Source organism: Lemur catta, chromosome 1, assembly GCF_020740605.2.
Source record: "Lemur catta isolate mLemCat1 chromosome 1, mLemCat1.pri, whole genome shotgun sequence".
Classification (NCBI taxonomy): domain Eukaryota; kingdom Metazoa; phylum Chordata; class Mammalia; order Primates; family Lemuridae; genus Lemur; species Lemur catta.
This window is the reverse complement of record NC_059128.1, coordinates 23,511,300-23,529,103: the sequence shown is the minus strand read 5'-3', so window position 1 is coordinate 23,529,103 and position 17,804 is coordinate 23,511,300. Positions and strand designations below refer to the sequence as shown.

Here is a 17,804-nt window from a genome sequence, read left to right as displayed (position 1 = left end):
CCTCGCACTCCCAGAGGCCCATTCCACGGATCAGACCGGTTCTCCGCATTTTATTGATGCGCAGCCGAGTCTGGGGTGAGACCGCCGCGGGCGGCACGCGGCAGAGGCCGGGCAGTCCCTCCCGTGCCGGGCGCGGGCGCCCCCTTCCGGCGCGCTGGGGAGGCCGCGGAGCGCGCAGCCCGAGCCCGGCCACCCCCGACCCTGCGCGCCCTCGTCCCGCCGCGGGCGGGGGCCACGCAAACGCTTCCTGACGTGCGCGGGGGTCTGAGGAGTCGTTCCAGGGGGGTCGTGGTCCTCGGAGTGCACCGCTGTTACCTGTAATTCGTTTTTCTTGCCCGAAAGCGTTGCTAATTAAGTCCCTTCTCGGGAGAGCCGTCGCACCCCTCCCTCGCCGCGCGGTTTATTAATTACCCGGCACGTGCGAGGGAATTCGCCTCGCTGCCCCTCGGCTGGCCGCCTCCTCGGCTTCCTTCCTCGGTCTCACCGCTCCCTCTCCTCCTGGACCAAGAGAGCAATCCTTACAGTCTGAGCAAATGCAAGCACATTCCTTCCCCCGCAGCTGGTGACCTCTGTCTGCTGCCTGGAATCCATCAAAATCAGCTGCGTGTCTTTTCTCCTCCCCTGTCTTTCCAGCTCTGAAATCACGTCTCCCCTCTCCCCGCCGTCCACAGCACAATGTGCTGGGCGGGTTTGCCGAACTGGGCCCCGTGGCTTATGGAAGGTCACACGGCCCATCCAGGGCACAGTCAGGACTAGAACTGAGCTCTCCTGAAGCTTGGCCTTGCAGGGCTTGCAAACTCAGCAGCCTCCAGGGGCCATAAGTGGGGCGGGGTGGAGTCTATGGCAAAGTACCCTGTGCTTGCCCCTTTGGGGGTCATTAAACAATGTGCCCTATTGAGGGCCGAGAGTGTGCAATCCTTGCCCAGCTTGAGAGTGAGTCCAGTGTTTAAGGAAGGTAGAGAGCTGCCCAGGGCCACACTGAGACCAGAACCGCTGGGCGCTCTGGATTCACAGTGTGGTGACCTTTCCAGGATGCCACTTACTGACTGGGGGCTGGTGAGTGCCCTGCTCGGTTCTGGGCACCACCCCCTCAACCAGGCCTAGTCCTCGCCCCTCTGTCCCACGCCTCCCTGCAGGGCCCCTGTCCCCACAGACTACTTCATGCCTTGGACACCGCCCTCCCCTCCCCTCTATCTAACCGCCACCCCCAGACAGCTTCTGGCCTACCTCTCAGCCAGCCGTCATGCCGGAATTCAAGGTGTTTAGTGGCAAATACCCCCCAGAATTTGAGGGGCTTGGGGGGCCAAAATGCTATTTTCAAGGAGATATTAATGGTGACTTCAGGCATCACAAGCAGCCAGGAGGGAGGCATTTGGGGACAGGGAGGCTGAAGAGGAGACCCCACAGGAATGCCTCCCTCAGGGCGGCCTCACAGTGCCAGCTCGGCTCCACTCTGCTCTGGGTTCCAGGTCAGTGCCCTGCCGCCACCTGCAGAGCTTTGTGCCCGTGCGGCCCTTTCGTGGGGAGGGGGTACCTTCACATGTGACCCCACGTCACCAGCCAGCCCCGTGGCCCCCTCTGGAGGCTTCTCTTTTCCCATGTGTCATAGAGGAGCTTTGGCAGATGTTTTTCTCCTCAGAGCCCACTTTCATTTTAGGGTCTTTGGTGCCTCCCCCGCCCTGGCCTCTGCACTGGGTGGCCGTGGAGGAGTGCTGGGCTGTGCTTGGCCTCCGCCGGCGTCCGGTACCCTCCTGCAGGCTCCCTGACAGTGCCTGGGAGGGCAGCAGTCCAAAAGGAGCTCAGGCCTTTTGGGCATCAGACACTCTGCCTCTGGAAGGAACTGCTCCACCCAGCACGACCTGCCCACAATCCTCAGTCTGGGAAGGACCGGGATACACCTGTTTTCACCTGCTGACTGTTGGCTCTGTGAAGGCAGGGGCTGGGCCTAGTTCCTGTCTCCATATCCACCAGTGCCTATTGCATAGTAGGTGCGCAATAAATGTGTTGAGTGAATGACTCAATGAATGAATGAGTGAAAACTTGACTCCTTGTTGATTTTCAGCAGGGACTTTATTGGGTATCCACAATAGCCCGCAAGAGAGAGAGAGACTATCTAGTGTCTGGGATAGAAGGACAGACCCAGGAGCAAGCAGCCTGGGTTTGAATACTGGCTGTGCCTCTTATGAGCTGTGAGGCTTTAGGCAAGTTACACAACCTCTCAGAGCCTTCATTTCTTTACCTGGAACATAGATAGGGGTTACAATAAAGCCTACCTGATAGGGTTGCTATGAGGAATAAATGAGTTAATGCAGGTGAAGTGTGTGTATGACAAGGGCCTGGCACGTAGGGAAGGCTCAGTGCATGCTGGTCATTACCAGTGTAGAACAACTGTATCGACAATAATGTCAGTGCCTCACAGCGTGCTAGGGACTGGGGGGAAACCGAAGGATTCCACCATCTCCATTCCTGCCTTCCAAGGATGTGCAATGCAGCTGGGAGACAAAGCCCACAGGAGGGAATGAGTCAGAGTGACAGAGCACTGCCGAGGGTGGGAGATGGGGACAGAAACTTCCCCAGGGGGCTGGCCCAGTTGAGGAAGGGCCCTAAGGAAGAATGCAGTGTGCAGAGGGATTGGGAGGGGCCTAGGCTAAAGGAAGAGGCATGTCGGGGCTACCAGGTTACTGGGGTGGGGCTCCCCACCGGGGTGCAGAGGGCTGCCATGAAGGGAACCGCCTTGCCAGACAGGGTGGGGCATTGTACGTAATGAAAGTTCTCTCCCTACATTTCAGGGCTCCAGACTTTCCAACTCTACTGTAGCTCCTGGGAGCCATTTTGGTAGGAATGGTTTCCTCTGAGCCCCATGTGTTGAGGCTGTTCCGGAAGGCATGTGTGACAGGGATCTCCCAGAGGCCCCTTTTTGGGCCCACAGAGAGGTCCAGGGATCTCTGATGTTCCCAATTGAGCTTTCAAGCAGCTTTGAGCTGATTTCCTGGGAAATGAATGTAACCCTTTGTCTTTGGTCTCCAACCTGGAGGGCCCTGTGGATCTTTTAGAAAAACTAGACATCAATGTGTGCTTGACTCACCCAGATGGGATGCTGTGAGCTGGGGTAAGTGAGGGTTTTGTAAGAAGTGGTCAGAGGAAGGAGGCAGGGTCCTTGGGAAGCGTGGCCTGAGGGCAAATTCTCCAACTGTGGCTGTAGAATATGTACTCACACCCATCACTCCTAAACTCGGACTTGCAATGCTTAGAAACTACCTGGCATCTCTGCCTCGGCACAGTCCCTCCTACCTCCCCTTCCCCCACCCCTGCTTTTCTGCCTGGCCAGCTCCTGTTCATCCTGCGTGACCCAGATGTTGCCTCCTCTGGGAAGTCTTCCAGTCCACCCATGCTCTCCTCCAGGCTTCCCTAGCACCCTGTCCTCCCATCAGCACTCTCATGCCGCTGAACCACAACGGCCTGAAATTTGTCCCCTTCCCATTGAGCTCCCTGAGGTCAGGTGTTGGGTCTTATTCATCTTTACTTTCCTGGTTCCTGGCGTCATGCCTGGCATGGAATCAGCATCAGCGAATGTTTGAGGAATGAATGGAGCAGCCTGGCCGGTACCGTACACAGACAGGAACCAGGGCAGAAGCAGAGCCAGCATCGGGAGCAGCTGGGATACCCCCGCCCCCACCAGCAGGCCCACCCTGGCTGTGAGCAGGTGCAAGGTTCTGCCCCCCCTTTAAAGTGTCTCAGATAAGGCAGGAGCAGTTCGTCCTCATCCTCGTCCTCACTCCCTGCGTGTCCCTCCTTTCTCCCTGGCAGGAGGGGCTGCCTCCCAAGCATCCCTGAGAACATGCCCAGGGGCGGGGCATGAGGAGATTAGAGGGGATCTCATGAGCAATGAGGCCAGTCAGAGGACACCAGGTGCAGAGAGGAGCCAGGGCATCTGGGGGACCAAATGCATGAACAGTGGCAAGGACAATCACATTCCTAGGGAAGGAGACTGGCTGACAGCCCCTGGGACCTAAGGACTGACTCATTACAGTGGAGGGGAACATGGGTTCAAGTCTCCTCAAATCCATCCCCTCCCCAAAGCTCCTTGGGGTCCTGAAGCCTCAAGTGAGGCAGCTCCTACTTTGCCTAACCTGACACTGGGGCATGGACCAAAGCAGAGTACCCACCTTCTGGATGGGAATATTGAGGTACAGGGGAGCCAAGTGTCTCACTCCCACACATGGGCCAGAGGCCCCATGATCTCTCTTGAGACAGGCAGATGGTTCTATGCCAGCTTTGGGAGTCAGAGGATTGTGTGGCAAAGTATGACTGGCAGGTGTCCCTAGACCCCTCCCTCCACACAAGGCTGCAGAGTGGTTAGCTAAGAATGACAACATCCACTACCAACTGACAGGCCAGTGACAGAGGCTAATGTTTCGGGGGGCTCTGAACCGCAGCATCACAATTTTCTCCCCACCCCAATGGTCCTGACAGTAGTCCTCCTTTGAGGTCATGCTAATCACCTTCTCTTCACTTTCATGGCCATCTCAGGCCCTCTCCCCTGCACTCCTCAGGTCATGCCCCATGTCTGTGAAGTGCTTCTAACACCCTTCCCCTCCGTACCAGCCCGCAGCCACTGTCCCCACCCAGACCCTTGTTACATCTCGCCCAGATACAGCATGTGCCTCCTGCGGGTCCTTCAACCTCCAGTCTCTCCCACTCCCAGTCTATCCTCCAAAGCTCCACTTTCTGATGTCTAGCTCTGATCATGCTGCTCCCTTGCTGAAAACCTTCTGTGGCTCCCTAGTGCCTGTCAAATTCACTCCAGGTCCCTTAGCTTGGCATTCAAAGCCCTCTCTGCTCAGGTCCTGACTCTCAGCCTTAACTCCCTCTGCCTCTCTGTAATGTCCCCTGTGTTCCCAGGCCCCAGGCCTATTCCCTCTCCCTGGAAAGCCCTCCCTGCCCCTCTCCACCTGCTGAAATCTCATCCATCCTTCCGGGCCCTGCACAGATGGAACCCCCCTGGTCCCAACAGCTGGATGTGCGCTCTCCTTCCTCTAGCACTCACAGGAACCTCTCCCAGCGTGGGAACTCCTCAAAGACAGAGTTGTCTCATCTGTTTCCTAGCCCCACAATATGCAAAGCACAGTGCTGGGCACATCGGGAGAGTAAGCAAATGAGCGTAAAAGAGGTGCATTCATTCAGTCAATATTCATTGAGCACCTACTATGTGCCTGGCCCCTGCTAGGCACCAAAGATACAACGGTGAGCAAGGCGGGTGTGGTGTCTGCACTGTGGAGCACAGATGTGCTCTAGAATGTGCTGAGGGTGAGCCACAGCTCCATGCAGCTGGGGGCTGCCTTGCTGGCTGTGTTCCAGGAACGCACACGGTCACGACGCTGGTCGAGGCTGAAGGTTCTGTGACAGCGCTTTGCAGTTGTGCCCTCCCTCGGTGCAGGTGCACATCTTCACAGGCCATGCCCATTCGCCTTCTCAGGGCCCACTCCCTGCAGGGCTCAGTGCTGTCTCGGCTGTTCCCAGGGCTGGGCAGCCCGGGGTCTGCAGATGTCTCAGGGGCTAGGAAGGCAGGGGGCCCTGGCTGGGATGCAGAAGCAGATGGACTCTCCTCTTGACTGTCTTCCCCACCTGCCCTCTGACATGGGGACCGGAGGGAGAGGAGGATAAGGAGGGACAGGGAAGTTCCCAATAAGGTTTTCCATCCCTGGTCCCCATGGCTCCACAAACCCCAGGACTGTGGACCTGCTACCAACCTGGGGTAATATTCATGTATTTACCACCTCAAAGCATGGCCCTGACAAATCGCAACAGACACTGGCTGAGGGCTGGGGCAGGTGCCAGGCAACGTCCCTTTAGATGCTGGATTGTGGAGTGAGCCAGGCCCCCGGGGAGGAGCAAGAACAGCAGCTGGGGGTTACTTGGGGAATCTGGGCCATGGTTATTTACCAACTAGGACAGAAGTGTTTTCAGTAATTATTTTAAATATTTGAACAGCTAGTATGACTGCCTCAGTGCATCCAGCCCCGCCAGCCCTGCTAGCAACCACAGTGCCCGTATGAGCATACCAAATCCAATTTAAAACCACAAATTTTATTGATCCTCATGGACAACACAGGGCCATGTGTACAAATGCTACTCAAATCTCGCATCTGGCAACCTCCCCACTGGCACCTCCCGCTGACCAGTCTGCCAGCAGCCAGCGCCTGCAGGTCTCCCTTTTGCCCCTTCTCCGGGAGTCCGGCCTCACCGTGCTGAGCCTCCGGGAGGCTGGAGATGGCAGCGCTGGCTTCCAAGCTTGAGCTCTGGGGTCAGGAGGGAGCCCAGGCCTAAACTGCCTAGGCCTTCTCCCCTCCCACTCCTGCGCCCACTGCCCAAGTATGGCCACAGTTCGGGGTGAGGATGACTCCCTCATCGAGGCAGGCTCAGCTCCCCTTCTGCCCTCTCTGCCACATCCTTCCCCTCCAAGTGACCTGCCCTGCGCACCGGGGCAGAGTGGCCATTTTTCAGGGGGTGTGAATCATTGCACAGGTGGCAGTGACAAGGTGTCCCTGATGGCAGGGTTCTTGTCATCCTGTCCACTACTGCATGGCCAGTGCCTGGAAGAGGTTGGAAACACAGCACTCAATAAATATATGTAGGATGGACGGATGAATAGTACAAGGGGAGTAGTATGAGCAGGTCAAGCCATTACTACGTTAGCCCTCTGGGGCATGAAGGCAGGACCAGAGGGAAGTCCTCCCTGGCTCTGTTCAAGAACTCGGGGTGTTGGGCAGCAACTGTTGGGGTCGCTGTGCCAACTGGGGGACATTGCAGGGTGTGGATTCAGCACAGCTGCCTGCGTGGATGTCATATTGGCTTTGGGACCCAGTCAGGAGGGGGTATTGTGTTGTCCCCACTCCCTCATATGCCCCAGGGGTCTGACCCTCTGGGTTCCAGAACACAGCAGTGCCCCCATTCAGAGCCAGTCGGAGGAGCAGGGGTAGTCTTGCAATTACACCTTTATATTCTGGTCATCCCCTTTCCCAGCTTAACTCCCCCAGTGTTGCCCCTCAGAGCATGACCTTCTGGCTTTTCTCTCCCCACCACTGCCCCCACCTGACCTGACACTGCTCCATCTCCCTGTCCTCAAATGCCAGTCCCCTCAGCCATCCAGCCAGTCCTGTCTCTCCAGAGAATCTCTCCTCAGTGGCTGGGTTGGGTCCTGCAAGTTGGCATCATGATTTTCAGACCCTTCCCGTGCCCAGCCTACCCTCCATGAAAGCAAATAACTCACAGCCGTTTCTGCAGACCTTGCCTCTGGGCCCAGCAATCACAAAGAGGACACCAGAATCTTGGAGTGGAAAGGGATCTCCAGGCTCACCTAGAACGACGCTGTGAGAAATCCCTTCCACAGCATGCCTGCACACGACTGCCTGTACCCTGCTGGAATAGCTCCAGTGGAGCACTCACTACCTCCCCAGGTAGCCATGCAAACATTGAACAGTTTCAGAGGCTACAATGTCCTTTATACAGGGCACAGATGAGCCCATTTGTCCCTCCCACTTCTCCTCCTCCCCTAAGCATCCTTCCTCTATGTTCCTAACAACACTCCTTACCACCACCCCTCTTACCACCACCCCTCTCTCTCTGTTTCTCTCTCTCTCTCTCTCACACACACACACATGCACACGTGTCCCCTTCCAGACGGCTATACAGTCACATGTCTCCCTCATTTATTGGGAACTCCCCTCTCCCTCCCCCTTCTTCTTCATCTTCCCGGCATCTGGCAAAGGCCTGGAGGCTGGAGCTAAGGGGAAAGGCTGGAAGAGTGCCAGGGAATGGAGGCATCTAGCCAGGTCCTGGATTGGTCTGGGGTGGCCAGCTGGGGCAGGATGGACAGGGAACAGCAGCTGTGAATACCGGGCCATTGGTTGCTGTCTCCTACAAAAAGGGCCTTGAACCTTGGGGGGTGGGCAACAAGCTGCTGGGTTCTCTTTCCCTCCACTGCCCACAGAGGAGTTGTGGCCACACATCCACCCTTTCCCAACTTCCCCGGCAGCTGGCAGGGCCGACTCGGCTGCTTCTCACACGTGGTGATTTTAAACATTCGCCAGCCTACAGGTCCAGGGAGTGTCACACCAGCAGCAAGAATCCACTCTCTACTCCCAAGACGGGGCTGAGAGGAAGGGCTCCAGCAGACAGCCGCGATGACATGAGACATGGTGGGGAGCGGATGAGCCAGGCAGAGGGGGAAAGCAGGGGTCCCAAGGAGAAGAAGCGAAAGCAGAGCATCCTGACAGCTAGCAGCCACCTGGCCGGCTCGGAGGAGCCCGGCATTCCCGGGTGGCCATTTTTCCTCCTTGTCCGGATCCACCAGCCCACGCTGTTCTCTATGGGTTAAAGGGCAGGGGTGGGTGCTAGGACCTTGCCAGCATGAGGCTAAACTGAGTCATGGGTGGAGACAAGGGTGCTGTGGTCTTAGGTTCAGGAGGAGTTGAGACAGAGAGAGAGAGAGAGAGAGAGAAATGATGGGAGTGTCTGCTACTTATCCCGCTGCTTGGAGCTCTCACTTCCAACATTGAACATGGGGACCAGCAGGCCTAGCAGCCACCTCTTCCCGAAGACCTCCTGTAAGTTCTTGCGCCAGGGCCGGGCCCTCACTGCCACCCCCTTCCGCACCTGGTGGCGAGTCTGCCCCCGGAGGATCAACAGCAGCTGGTGGCAGCAGAAGCCGGCGCAGGCCAGGCCGATGGCAAACCAGAGGTAGAGCATGAGGATGACGAACATTTCAGAACCGAGGACAGCTCCTGCGGGGCGGGGGGAGGGGAGACACCAGAGCCGCTTTACACCCAGGCCACGTACAGAAATGCAATCCAGGCAGCGCTTTCCGCTGGGAGGGAGGGAGATTAATGAGATTGACGCCACATTTTGTAGCAATCTCAGCGCTGCAGCAAGGGAAAAAAGGATGAACTAGTTGCCTTAACTTTTTCTTACTGCTGATGGCTCCCAAGGCGAGAGGGGAAAACTGGGGACCTGGGAGAGAAGGGAAGGAGGCTTGATGACCCCAGCAAGGAGAACCCTTAGCTTCTGCGGGTAACATCTCCCTAGAGTCAGAGACGCCTCTCTCTCTGCTTTCTCTTTCTGGGCTGGAAGCAGGGAGAAGGGGTTGTTCTCAGGAGAGCGGGGTGAGCTGCGGACCCTAAAGAGGGAGCCGATGCCTGGGCAGCTGTCTAGACTGCAGCGCCTTCTCGCCACCCAGGTGGGAGCACTGGCTGGAAGGGCTCAGGAAAGTGACAACTTGATGGAGAACCGGGCCCTAGTCATCAGGAATAATAAGTCACGAGCTTAGTCTCAAGGGCAGCACGGCGCGCCGACTTAGAGAATAATTTAGTCATTAATGTTAACAAGAGGACAGTGTGGCCAACAGAACATTCAGCCAGAGCTGTCCTGTCAGTCAAAGCTTGCTAAGGCTGGAAGAGGCCCCCAAGGTCATCAGTTCAGCCCCCCTGCCATGGGGCAGGACCTCCCCTAAGCCCCTCTAAACCAAGAACTGCCTGTTACAGATTTCAAACTTCTACTAAGAGCTCCCCCATACTCTTCCTCTGAGTGTGGGTGGCGGGTCCATGCCGGGTTTGACTCTCCCAGCTATGTGGACTTGCGCAAGTTTCTTAACCTCTCTTAGGTGCAGTTTGCTCATCTGTAAAATGAGTATAACGATGATGATTTCATGGGGTTGCATGATTCAAGGAAATTACATGCAAAGTGGTCAGCCTTCTGGTTCTCACTCAGTGTGGTGCTCCATGGTGAGGCTCATTTTATAGGTGAGGAGACTACATCCAAAAGGGGTTCAAGTTTAACCCCTAAAATCACCAAGCTCTCTCCCCCTTTCCAGGGCTTGGAGTCCTGGCTGGGCTGAGACTTTGGCAGCTGTGGTAAAGACACTTACCTTGACCGGCTCAACAGCCAGGGCAGCGGACCCAGGAGAGAACTCAAAAACTCTCCATAGCCCTTTGCAACCCCACGACACCCCCTCCAGGGAGGTGGGAGTACTGCCTTCAGGGACCCCACCTTACAAACTATTCCACCCTTGAGAATCTCATATTCCTCCCTTCCCCCAGGCTCCTTTTGCCCCAGCCCACGTCTTCCCAGGCCTCCTCAGGCTCCAATTTCCAGACCCCTAAGGACCAGGCTTTCAAAATGTGTCCAGTCGGAGCCGCGGTAGACTCAGCAGCCAGGGAGGATGTGGATCTGATTCAGGTTTGCTCATTAGCAGCTTCCTCTTACCTTCATCCCTAGGAGCTTTGATAGCAGGTTTTTCTTGGCAAAATTGGAGACAAATAGGTCCAGCTGCCCAGGAGGTAGGAAGCTCGATCCAGCTGCCATTTAGAGCAGCCCCTCCACTGGCAGGCGGCAGCAGCGGGACAGGACTCACAGTGGGCTGTGGCATCCCCTGACCCACTTCCTCCTTGTCTGCACAGATTAGCTTGGGCAGCCACGTGCAGGATGCAAGATCCTGGGACCATGGTGCCCTTTGGGCCTGAGGGATGCTGACGGGCAAAGCTGGCCCTCGAGCTGGGATGCGAGAACATCAGAGCTGTCAAGCTCAGCCAGCCTTGCAACACGGCCCCAGGCACAAGCCCGGGCGGATGGAAGCTGTTTCCCACAGGGCTTTTGCTGGCACTAAATCAAGGCATGAGGAAGACCTTGTGGCCTTTTTCTGGCCCCATGTGGGAGCTACAAAAGGCTATTCTGGGGACCTGCTTTCTCTCGAGGTATTTGAAGTTACCTAGCCTGGTCGCTTCAGCTCCTCAACTATTTAATAATAGTTCTGCTTCTCTTAGAAAACCACAGAACTTTCCTAAAGGGCCTGAAAGGTCACATCAGCCGATCTCCCCTGCCCTGCTTCCCACCAAGCATCTACAATGCCTTTGGCAGACCATCACTCGGCATCTTCTTTAATACATCCGTGGACAAGAAGCTCCCTCCCTCCCAAAGGGGGCTCATTCGAGAAACAGCTTCAGAGAGGCACCCCCAGAGAGGCAGTGTGGTGTAGTGGGAACACTATGAACTTTGGGGGCTAGCAGCCCTGAGTCCAGACCTTAGCTTGGAATTATGCCAGCCGTGTGGCATTGAAACAACTTAACCTTGCTAAGCCTTCGGTTCCTGAGCCTCTAAAATGGATATAATAATACCTACCTCACAGACGTGTCACAGGACTGGATGAAATGAGACGCACACTGGGTGGCACACAACAGGTGCTCCATGAACACTAGTCCCCTTTTCCCTCCTGCTGGGCTTTCTGGTGGCACCTACCCTGCTGGCATACTTACCCAAATGCCCCAACACGGGTCAGATGGTGGCATCCCCACTTCCCAGATAAGAACAAGGTTTGGAGAGGTGACACAGCCTGTACCGGTCTCACAAGCCGAAAGAAAAGACAACTTCTAAAACCTAACTAGCTAGCCCCCTCCCTCCTTGGCATCAGCTGTGGAGGGCGGCCACCTCCACGTTAGAAGACCCCTTCCACTTCTAGCTCTGAGGGCCCACACTCACACCCATTCTCTGGTGGCCAATATGACTCAGATTGGTATCAGAATTGGCTCAATTTCTGTTAAACAACTTGTGCCTTCTTACTCCCTCCCGTCCACCTGTTCTGAGCAGAGGGTGCGCTCACAACCGTTTGCATTGAGAACCAGAGACAGAGAGACGGAAGGGGGCAGCTGAGCGGGTAGGGTACATGTCGGGGTGGGGAGAGAAGAAGGACCGGCAAGAGGAGAGGTGAAAGGTAGGCAAAGGAGGAAGATGAGATAGGAGAGTTGGAGATTAGAAACGTCAGCCTCCTTTTCCTAGGGGTGTGGCGAGGAGCTGAAAGATAGTGGGACGAATCCTTATGTTGGGACAGGGGTGCGGGTCCCAAAGTGGGCACGGGCTGGCTCTGGTCTCCCATCAGATCAAAGCAAGAGGCCTTTCTTCCTTTCTTTCCTGTCCCCCAAACCTAGCACATATGGACAGGCCTCAAGCCCAGACTTATCTCGAATCAAACCATTTCAAGATCCTCCTTCTGGAACCATCCATTTTTATGGTTGGTGAAACTACTTGGAAAAGAAAGTGTAAGCAGGCTCTTTGGCTTTCCTCATCCCTCCACCTGCCTGTGCTCACACTCCACCCCCCAGCCCGCCCACCTACCCTCCCCCGTCCTGATTATTTTTGTCCCAGCAGCCTATATGCCAGCTCTGGGATCCAGAAGGCCCGAGAGCTCTGAGTTCTGGGCCCAGCTCAGCCACCAGCCCTCAAGGCAACCCCCATATCTGGGTCCTCCCTGGACCTCTGTGTTCTCACTGCCAAATGGCACGAGAGCTCTGTGCCTGGGAAGAACTGGGCTGCAGCCACAACAAAGACTGAAATGATGGCTTCCCCCAGAGGGAGCAGAATTTTTATGAATGTCCAACCCAGGCATCTGAAGACAGTCTTGGGCTCTCGGTGGAAGTAGGTGCGCCCTGTCTTTCTCTGTTCCTGGAAGGTCAACAGGTGAGGGAGGGAACATGCTCCAGTCTCTGGGCTGCAGAGGAAGGGTGTCAGACTGATTTAAGGACCTGGGGGCAGGTCGGAGACTGCTACCCAACAGTAGTAGGACCCCGGACAAGCCATTCAATCTCCTCTGAGTCTCAGTTTCTTCATCTGAGAAATGGAGGTAACAATGCCATATACACACACATGCATGTGTACACTACAGTGGTGGGAACCAAGTCAGTCAGAGTCAAAGGCCAAAGGCCAGTGTGGGAGGGAGTGGACGGAAATGAGATGGGGTAAATTTCAAAGCCAAGCCAACTGGTAAGAATTGCCACCAGGAGCAGAGTCCTTCTAGGGCCAGGTATCACGGAGTGCTCCTTGGCATACACTATTTAAAGTGCAGTCCTCGCCAGGGCACCCAGCTGGGCGCCAGTGTCACAGCCCACATGGCTGGCTTCTGCAGGTGTAAAAGCCTCCTGGAGGGTCAGATCCCACACCAGGCCTGTGGCTCTGTAGTGTGGAGATGGAGCCATTAAACTCGGCTGCATCTCCCACCAGAGGTCCCCCTGCTCTGAGCCATTTGCAGGCTGGAGAACAGCTTGGTGGAGTCAAACAGTGGGCAGGACAATGGAGCTTGGCTGCTGGGGCTGGCCTGGCACCAAGTTCAATCTTACCAAGGTTGGGAGACAAGAACTCTGGAGGGCAAAGTCCCTGGGTGATATGTGAACAGGACTGGGGTCCAGGCAGAGGAAGGTCATAGCATGGGTGTCCCTCACAGGGCTGCATGAGGAATGGCCAGTGCCCAGCCCTGCCTGGCATGAGCAGATGCATTGCCTGGATGCCACAATTCTGTGAGCAAATGGACAGTATGATGGACAAGGGTGGTGAGGGAAAGGGGAGGTTGCCAGATAAAACACAGTATATGCAGTTAATTTCCATTTCAGAAAGACAACAGCAAATTCTCTTAGTATAAGTATGTTTCATGCAATATTTGGGACAAAATTATACTAAAAACCTATGGGTTGTTTACCTGAAATTTTAATTCAGAGGAGCGCGTCCTGTATTTTCACTTGCTAAATCTGGCAACCTTTGGAGTTGGGGTTTAGGGTCCAGCAAGCTTTGGGGTGGTAGGGGTCTTGGTGTAGAGCCCCACATGCCTGCCAAGGCCCACTCACCGGAGAAGAACTGGCTGATGGAGGTGGGTAGGAGCGTGAGGAAGGCCAGGGGGTGGGCGAAGGAGATGGAAAGGACCGCGGAGATGTAGGCCACGCCGGCCACCATGGAGTAGAGGCAGGCCAGGGAGGTGTAGAGGCAGAACAGGACGAAGTTGCGCATGTTCCTGCTGCCGATGCAGTTGCCAGTGAAGAAACAGTGGTGGTCGTGCCTCAGGGTGACTCTGGCGCACACTCGGCAGAAGTGGGTGCTGGGCGGGGGCCACGAAGGCCTTCTGGTCGAGGTCCCCTGGCAGGCGCCCAGGTCGTCTGGGGAGTTCTGGATGACCAGGACGTAATTGCCCAGGGCGTTGGCCGAGAGGAACAGGAAGAGCGCCCCGTGGAGCAGGGCGGGCGAGAAGAGCCTGGCGGCTGCGGGGTCCTCGCGCATGCTGGGCAGGAAGAGGAAGAGCTGCAGCACGAAGGTCACCAGGGAGATGCACAGGAAGTAGGCGGGGGCCACCACGTTGAGCAGCCGCAGGGCCAGCATCCTCGATTACATTCCTGCGGGTCCCCGGGGGAGAAGAAGACTGACTGACTGCGGCGTCCAGGGGGCGCCCTCGGGCCCTTCCCGCGTGTCGCCCGTCGCGAGGGCTGCGCGCACATCCACGCCCCCAACCCCTGCCCCTCGGATCCCCTCTCCCCACTTCCCGAACCCCGGCCGGTGCAAGCTAGAGCCCCTGAGACCGCAGTGGTCGCCAAGGGCCATGCCCTACCTCGGGGTGGCCGCTCCCTTGGTTTTGAGCGAACTGTGCGCCCTGGGGCCGCGGGGTCAAGCGCAGAGAGGAAGGGACCTGCTCGCAGTCCGGAGGGGCTGGGGGAGTGGGGAACAGGGCTCCGCCTTCTGTGGCTGTGAGAGGAGCCCAGGTTTGGAATTTCTGCTTCAGACCTCCCTAGGAGGAGAAAGCGGAGGATTTGGGGTCGGGGGCAGAGAGAACAGCATCATTTGACCTTCTGGAAGTCCTGCTTCACCCCCGCCCCCTCTCCATGCCCTCAGCCCCACCCCACACGCATCTTGGGCAATACTCAGGGACCTCACCGGTTACTCAAGGCTCTTTGGGGGTGTGTGTGTGTGTGTGTGTGTGTGTGTGTGTGTGTTTCTTTGTGTGTGTTTCCTTGTGCATGACTCTGTACGTGTAATCTATGTGCGCCTGGGTATCTGTATTTGTGTATGTGTATCCCTGTGTGTACACACACGCAGCCGCTGCCACCTGGCTTTTTTAAAAAAATCAATTAAAACAATCGATACATTCACGCGCGCTCTCAGGTACCAGGTGGGTGGGGGGCGCAGCCGAAATACCTGTGTCAGTGGATCCTGCTCAGCCCATCTCTCCGACGCTGGCTGCCGGGGCTATTTCTTAGCAAAGACCGTTTTCATTTGAAGCGACAAAATTAAAATCCCCCCCCCCCCCCCCCGCCACCTTTGCGCCTGCCTCCTTCCCTCCTGGCGGGAGAAACCCAGACAAGCCCCATGGCGCCCAAACCCTTTCGGTGCCTACAAGCCCGCCCTGGGCGCACGGGTGGGTGCTTGGCCAGCCTTCCCCGGGGTCGACCCCGCCGCCGAGTGCAGCCCCCACCGCAACCGCACCCCACCCAACGGACCGCAGCCGGGTTCCTGCCCAGCTGCCGAGCGCCCGAGAGAACTTTTCCGCGGGCTGCAGAGCCGAGGGCCGGAGGAGCGAGAAAAGTTCTGGGAAGGCGGCTGCACCCAGGATGGGTGGATGCCACGGCGCCGCCGTCCAGGCTGTCCCGTTAGGACGGGGCGACTGGTCACCTTGGAATCCCCTTTGCAGGTGCCGGTGCCCCCCGGGGAGCCGCAGCCACCGTGGGGAGCGCGGACCTGCCTTTGCGGCTGGGGCGCAGCGGAGGGTAAGCCTCGGATGGTCGCCGGGGGCTCGGCACCTCCCCGAGCCGTCCCCGCGGGAGGCTGCGGCGGCGCTGCCCCCAGGAGAGCCCTCGGCGTGGGGCTCTGGCAAAGCGAGTGTCTTCCCCGCGCCAGTCGCCAGGGGGGCGCGGGAGCAGCCTCCAGATGCGCCGCGGAGCTGAGGAGGCGAAGGACTGGGGCCGTGGGAGCGAGGGGCGCTCGGCGGGCGGCCGCAGCCCGGGCCCTGCGCGGAGCGGGGGCAGCAGGAGCCAGCCCGCCGGCCCGGGCCGCAGGGAGCTGTCCGGTCAGCACCGGCGCCCGCCGCGCCCGCGGCCGAGGGCGGCACAGCCGGAGCCCCAGCCGGGCGGGCAGCGCGGGCGGCCGCCCGCTTCTCGGCCACTGCCTCGCGGACGCCGGGAAAGCCGCCCCCGAGCGCCGCCGCCGCCACCGCTGCCGCCGCACCGCCGCAGCGGGGTGGGGAAATGAACTCACCGAGCTCCGGTCGCCGGCAAGAGGAGCCCCGGCCGCCGGCTCTCGCCCTCCCCGAGACTGCAAAGTTGTGGGCTCGGCCCCGCTGGCTTGCAGCCTCCTCACGCTTCGCTTCGGGGACTGGGCAGGTAGCGGGCACGTAGGGAGGAGGGAGCGGGCAGCTGCTGGCCTCCCACTTGGGCGCCAGCGAGTGGGGGCCAGGAGGCGGCGGGGATGGCAGCTGGGCACCCCCCGCCCCGCCACCCCTCCCTCCGCTCCTGGGGGCGGTGCTCTGGCCACCCGCCTCAGCGTCGCGGACTTGCCCCTCTTCTCGGTCCCCTTGAGCGGGCTGGGGCGCCCTGCCTGACTCCAGCCTTGGGTTCCAGCTGGGAAACGGGATTCAGCCCTGATGTGAACGCCCCAGCCATCACTGTGACCAACGACCCTCCCTGCTCTCTGCTCAGCTCCGGCTGAAGGAAACCTGAGGGTTGGAGAGCCCAGCTTGCCAAGGCTACACCCATGAAGATCGGCGCCATCTCCTCGGAAGGGCTGTGCACAGAGGGGCTGAGAGCCCGGGCCCTGGGGCCTGTCTGCCCGGGTTTGGATATCCGCCATTCACTACTATGTGATCTTGGATTCCAGTTTTCTCATCCATAAAATAGAGATGTGAGGATTAAATGACAATATATGTAAAGCCCTTAAGCAGGGCCTGCCCAGGGTAAGCACTATTTGAGTCTTAGTTCATAATTATTGACACTACTTATTAGGCCCTTACTATGTACCAGGCACTGTGCTAAGCCTTTAATATAAGACAGCCTCATTAATCTTCTCATCATGATCTGAGAGCTGGATGAGTCCCATTCTGGGCATGAGGAAGTTGAGGCTCAGAGAAGCTAAGTCACTTGTCTAAGGTCACACAGCAGGTAAGTGATGGAGCCTGGATTTGAACCCAGTCATAGCACTAATGCTCCTGCTCCCAGCTACTACATAGCCCAGCACCACCCTGGGACCCAGAGGCAGCTCTGATTTGGGAGAAGGGAGGACCACAGAGGGGTTTATCTAGAGCAGAGCTTGAACATGGAGCTTCTGCTTGGAGCCCCACCCCATCTCCCTGTTCCTATTTCCTTTCCCTTCTGGAACGCCACTATTCTAAGGTGGGTACCATGAGGCACCGAGAGAGTCGTGACACCAGTGTGTGTCAAATGGGGGAGGTAGGCAGCAGAGAGAGCCTCAAAAACAGCAAACACTGCAGGAATATTGGTGCCATTGCTATCCTCAGTTTCCTGGGTGTCACAGGTCACCTACCTGCCCTGCTTCACTCTCCTGAGTGAAGGTAAATAATTACTTATTGCTTTCTCAACTGGTCAATTAAAATAAGAGCAATGCCTTAAAATAAGGGCCATATGCCTATCAGCTCAGCCTCTATTTTTGAATCATCAGACACTGTTTTCTCTGTATTTTATCAGGGTACATCAAAATAAAAAAGCAGCCAGGAAACCTTTTCATGTTCTGAAAGGATCTGACATATAAGCGAAAGAGCAGTTTGCCCCATGGTGGCTTCTGGGCATTTGGTAGCCCTGTGAGTTCCAGCGGCCCCAGGACAGACACAGGAAAGCACAAATGGCCTTTTCCCTTCGGAGCAGCTTTGTGTCACAGTCATGGCTGTCTGGGCTCTTTCACCAGCTCTGCCTGCCTCTCACGCGGGCTTGGCAGGGAGGGGGCCTGGAGTGCTGGGTTTGGGTGACACTGACTGAAGATCTCCATTCCCCAGATAC

General features: G+C 57.3%; 1 protein-coding gene across 1 annotated transcript; it reads right to left on the bottom strand.

Moving 5' to 3' along the window:
- Positions 1–7,936: 7,936 nt before the first annotated feature.
- On the bottom strand, positions 7,937–16,242 carry ZDHHC22 (zinc finger DHHC-type palmitoyltransferase 22). The gene is made up of 3 exons (XM_045563054.1): positions 16,054–16,242; positions 13,662–14,201; positions 7,937–8,783 (listed from the first exon to the last, which is right to left on the bottom strand). Exons 2-3 carry the CDS (start codon positions 14,185–14,187, stop codon positions 8,518–8,520), a joined length of 792 nt encoding a protein of 263 aa, XP_045419010.1. The 5' UTR covers positions 14,188–14,201; positions 16,054–16,242; the 3' UTR covers positions 7,937–8,517.
- Positions 16,243–17,804: the final 1,562 nt, after the last annotated feature.

Excerpts from the sequence above, each read along its gene's own strand:
- ZDHHC22 (XM_045563054.1), bottom strand. The coding sequence starts at position 14,187 with ATGCTGGCCCTGCGGCTGCTCAACGTGGTGGCCCCCGCCTACTTCCTG. Across the intron at positions 8,784-13,661 it reads CATCAGCCAGTTCTTCTCCG|GAGCTGTCCTCGGTTCTGAA; the intron begins GTGAGTGGGCCT and ends CCCGCCCCGCAG.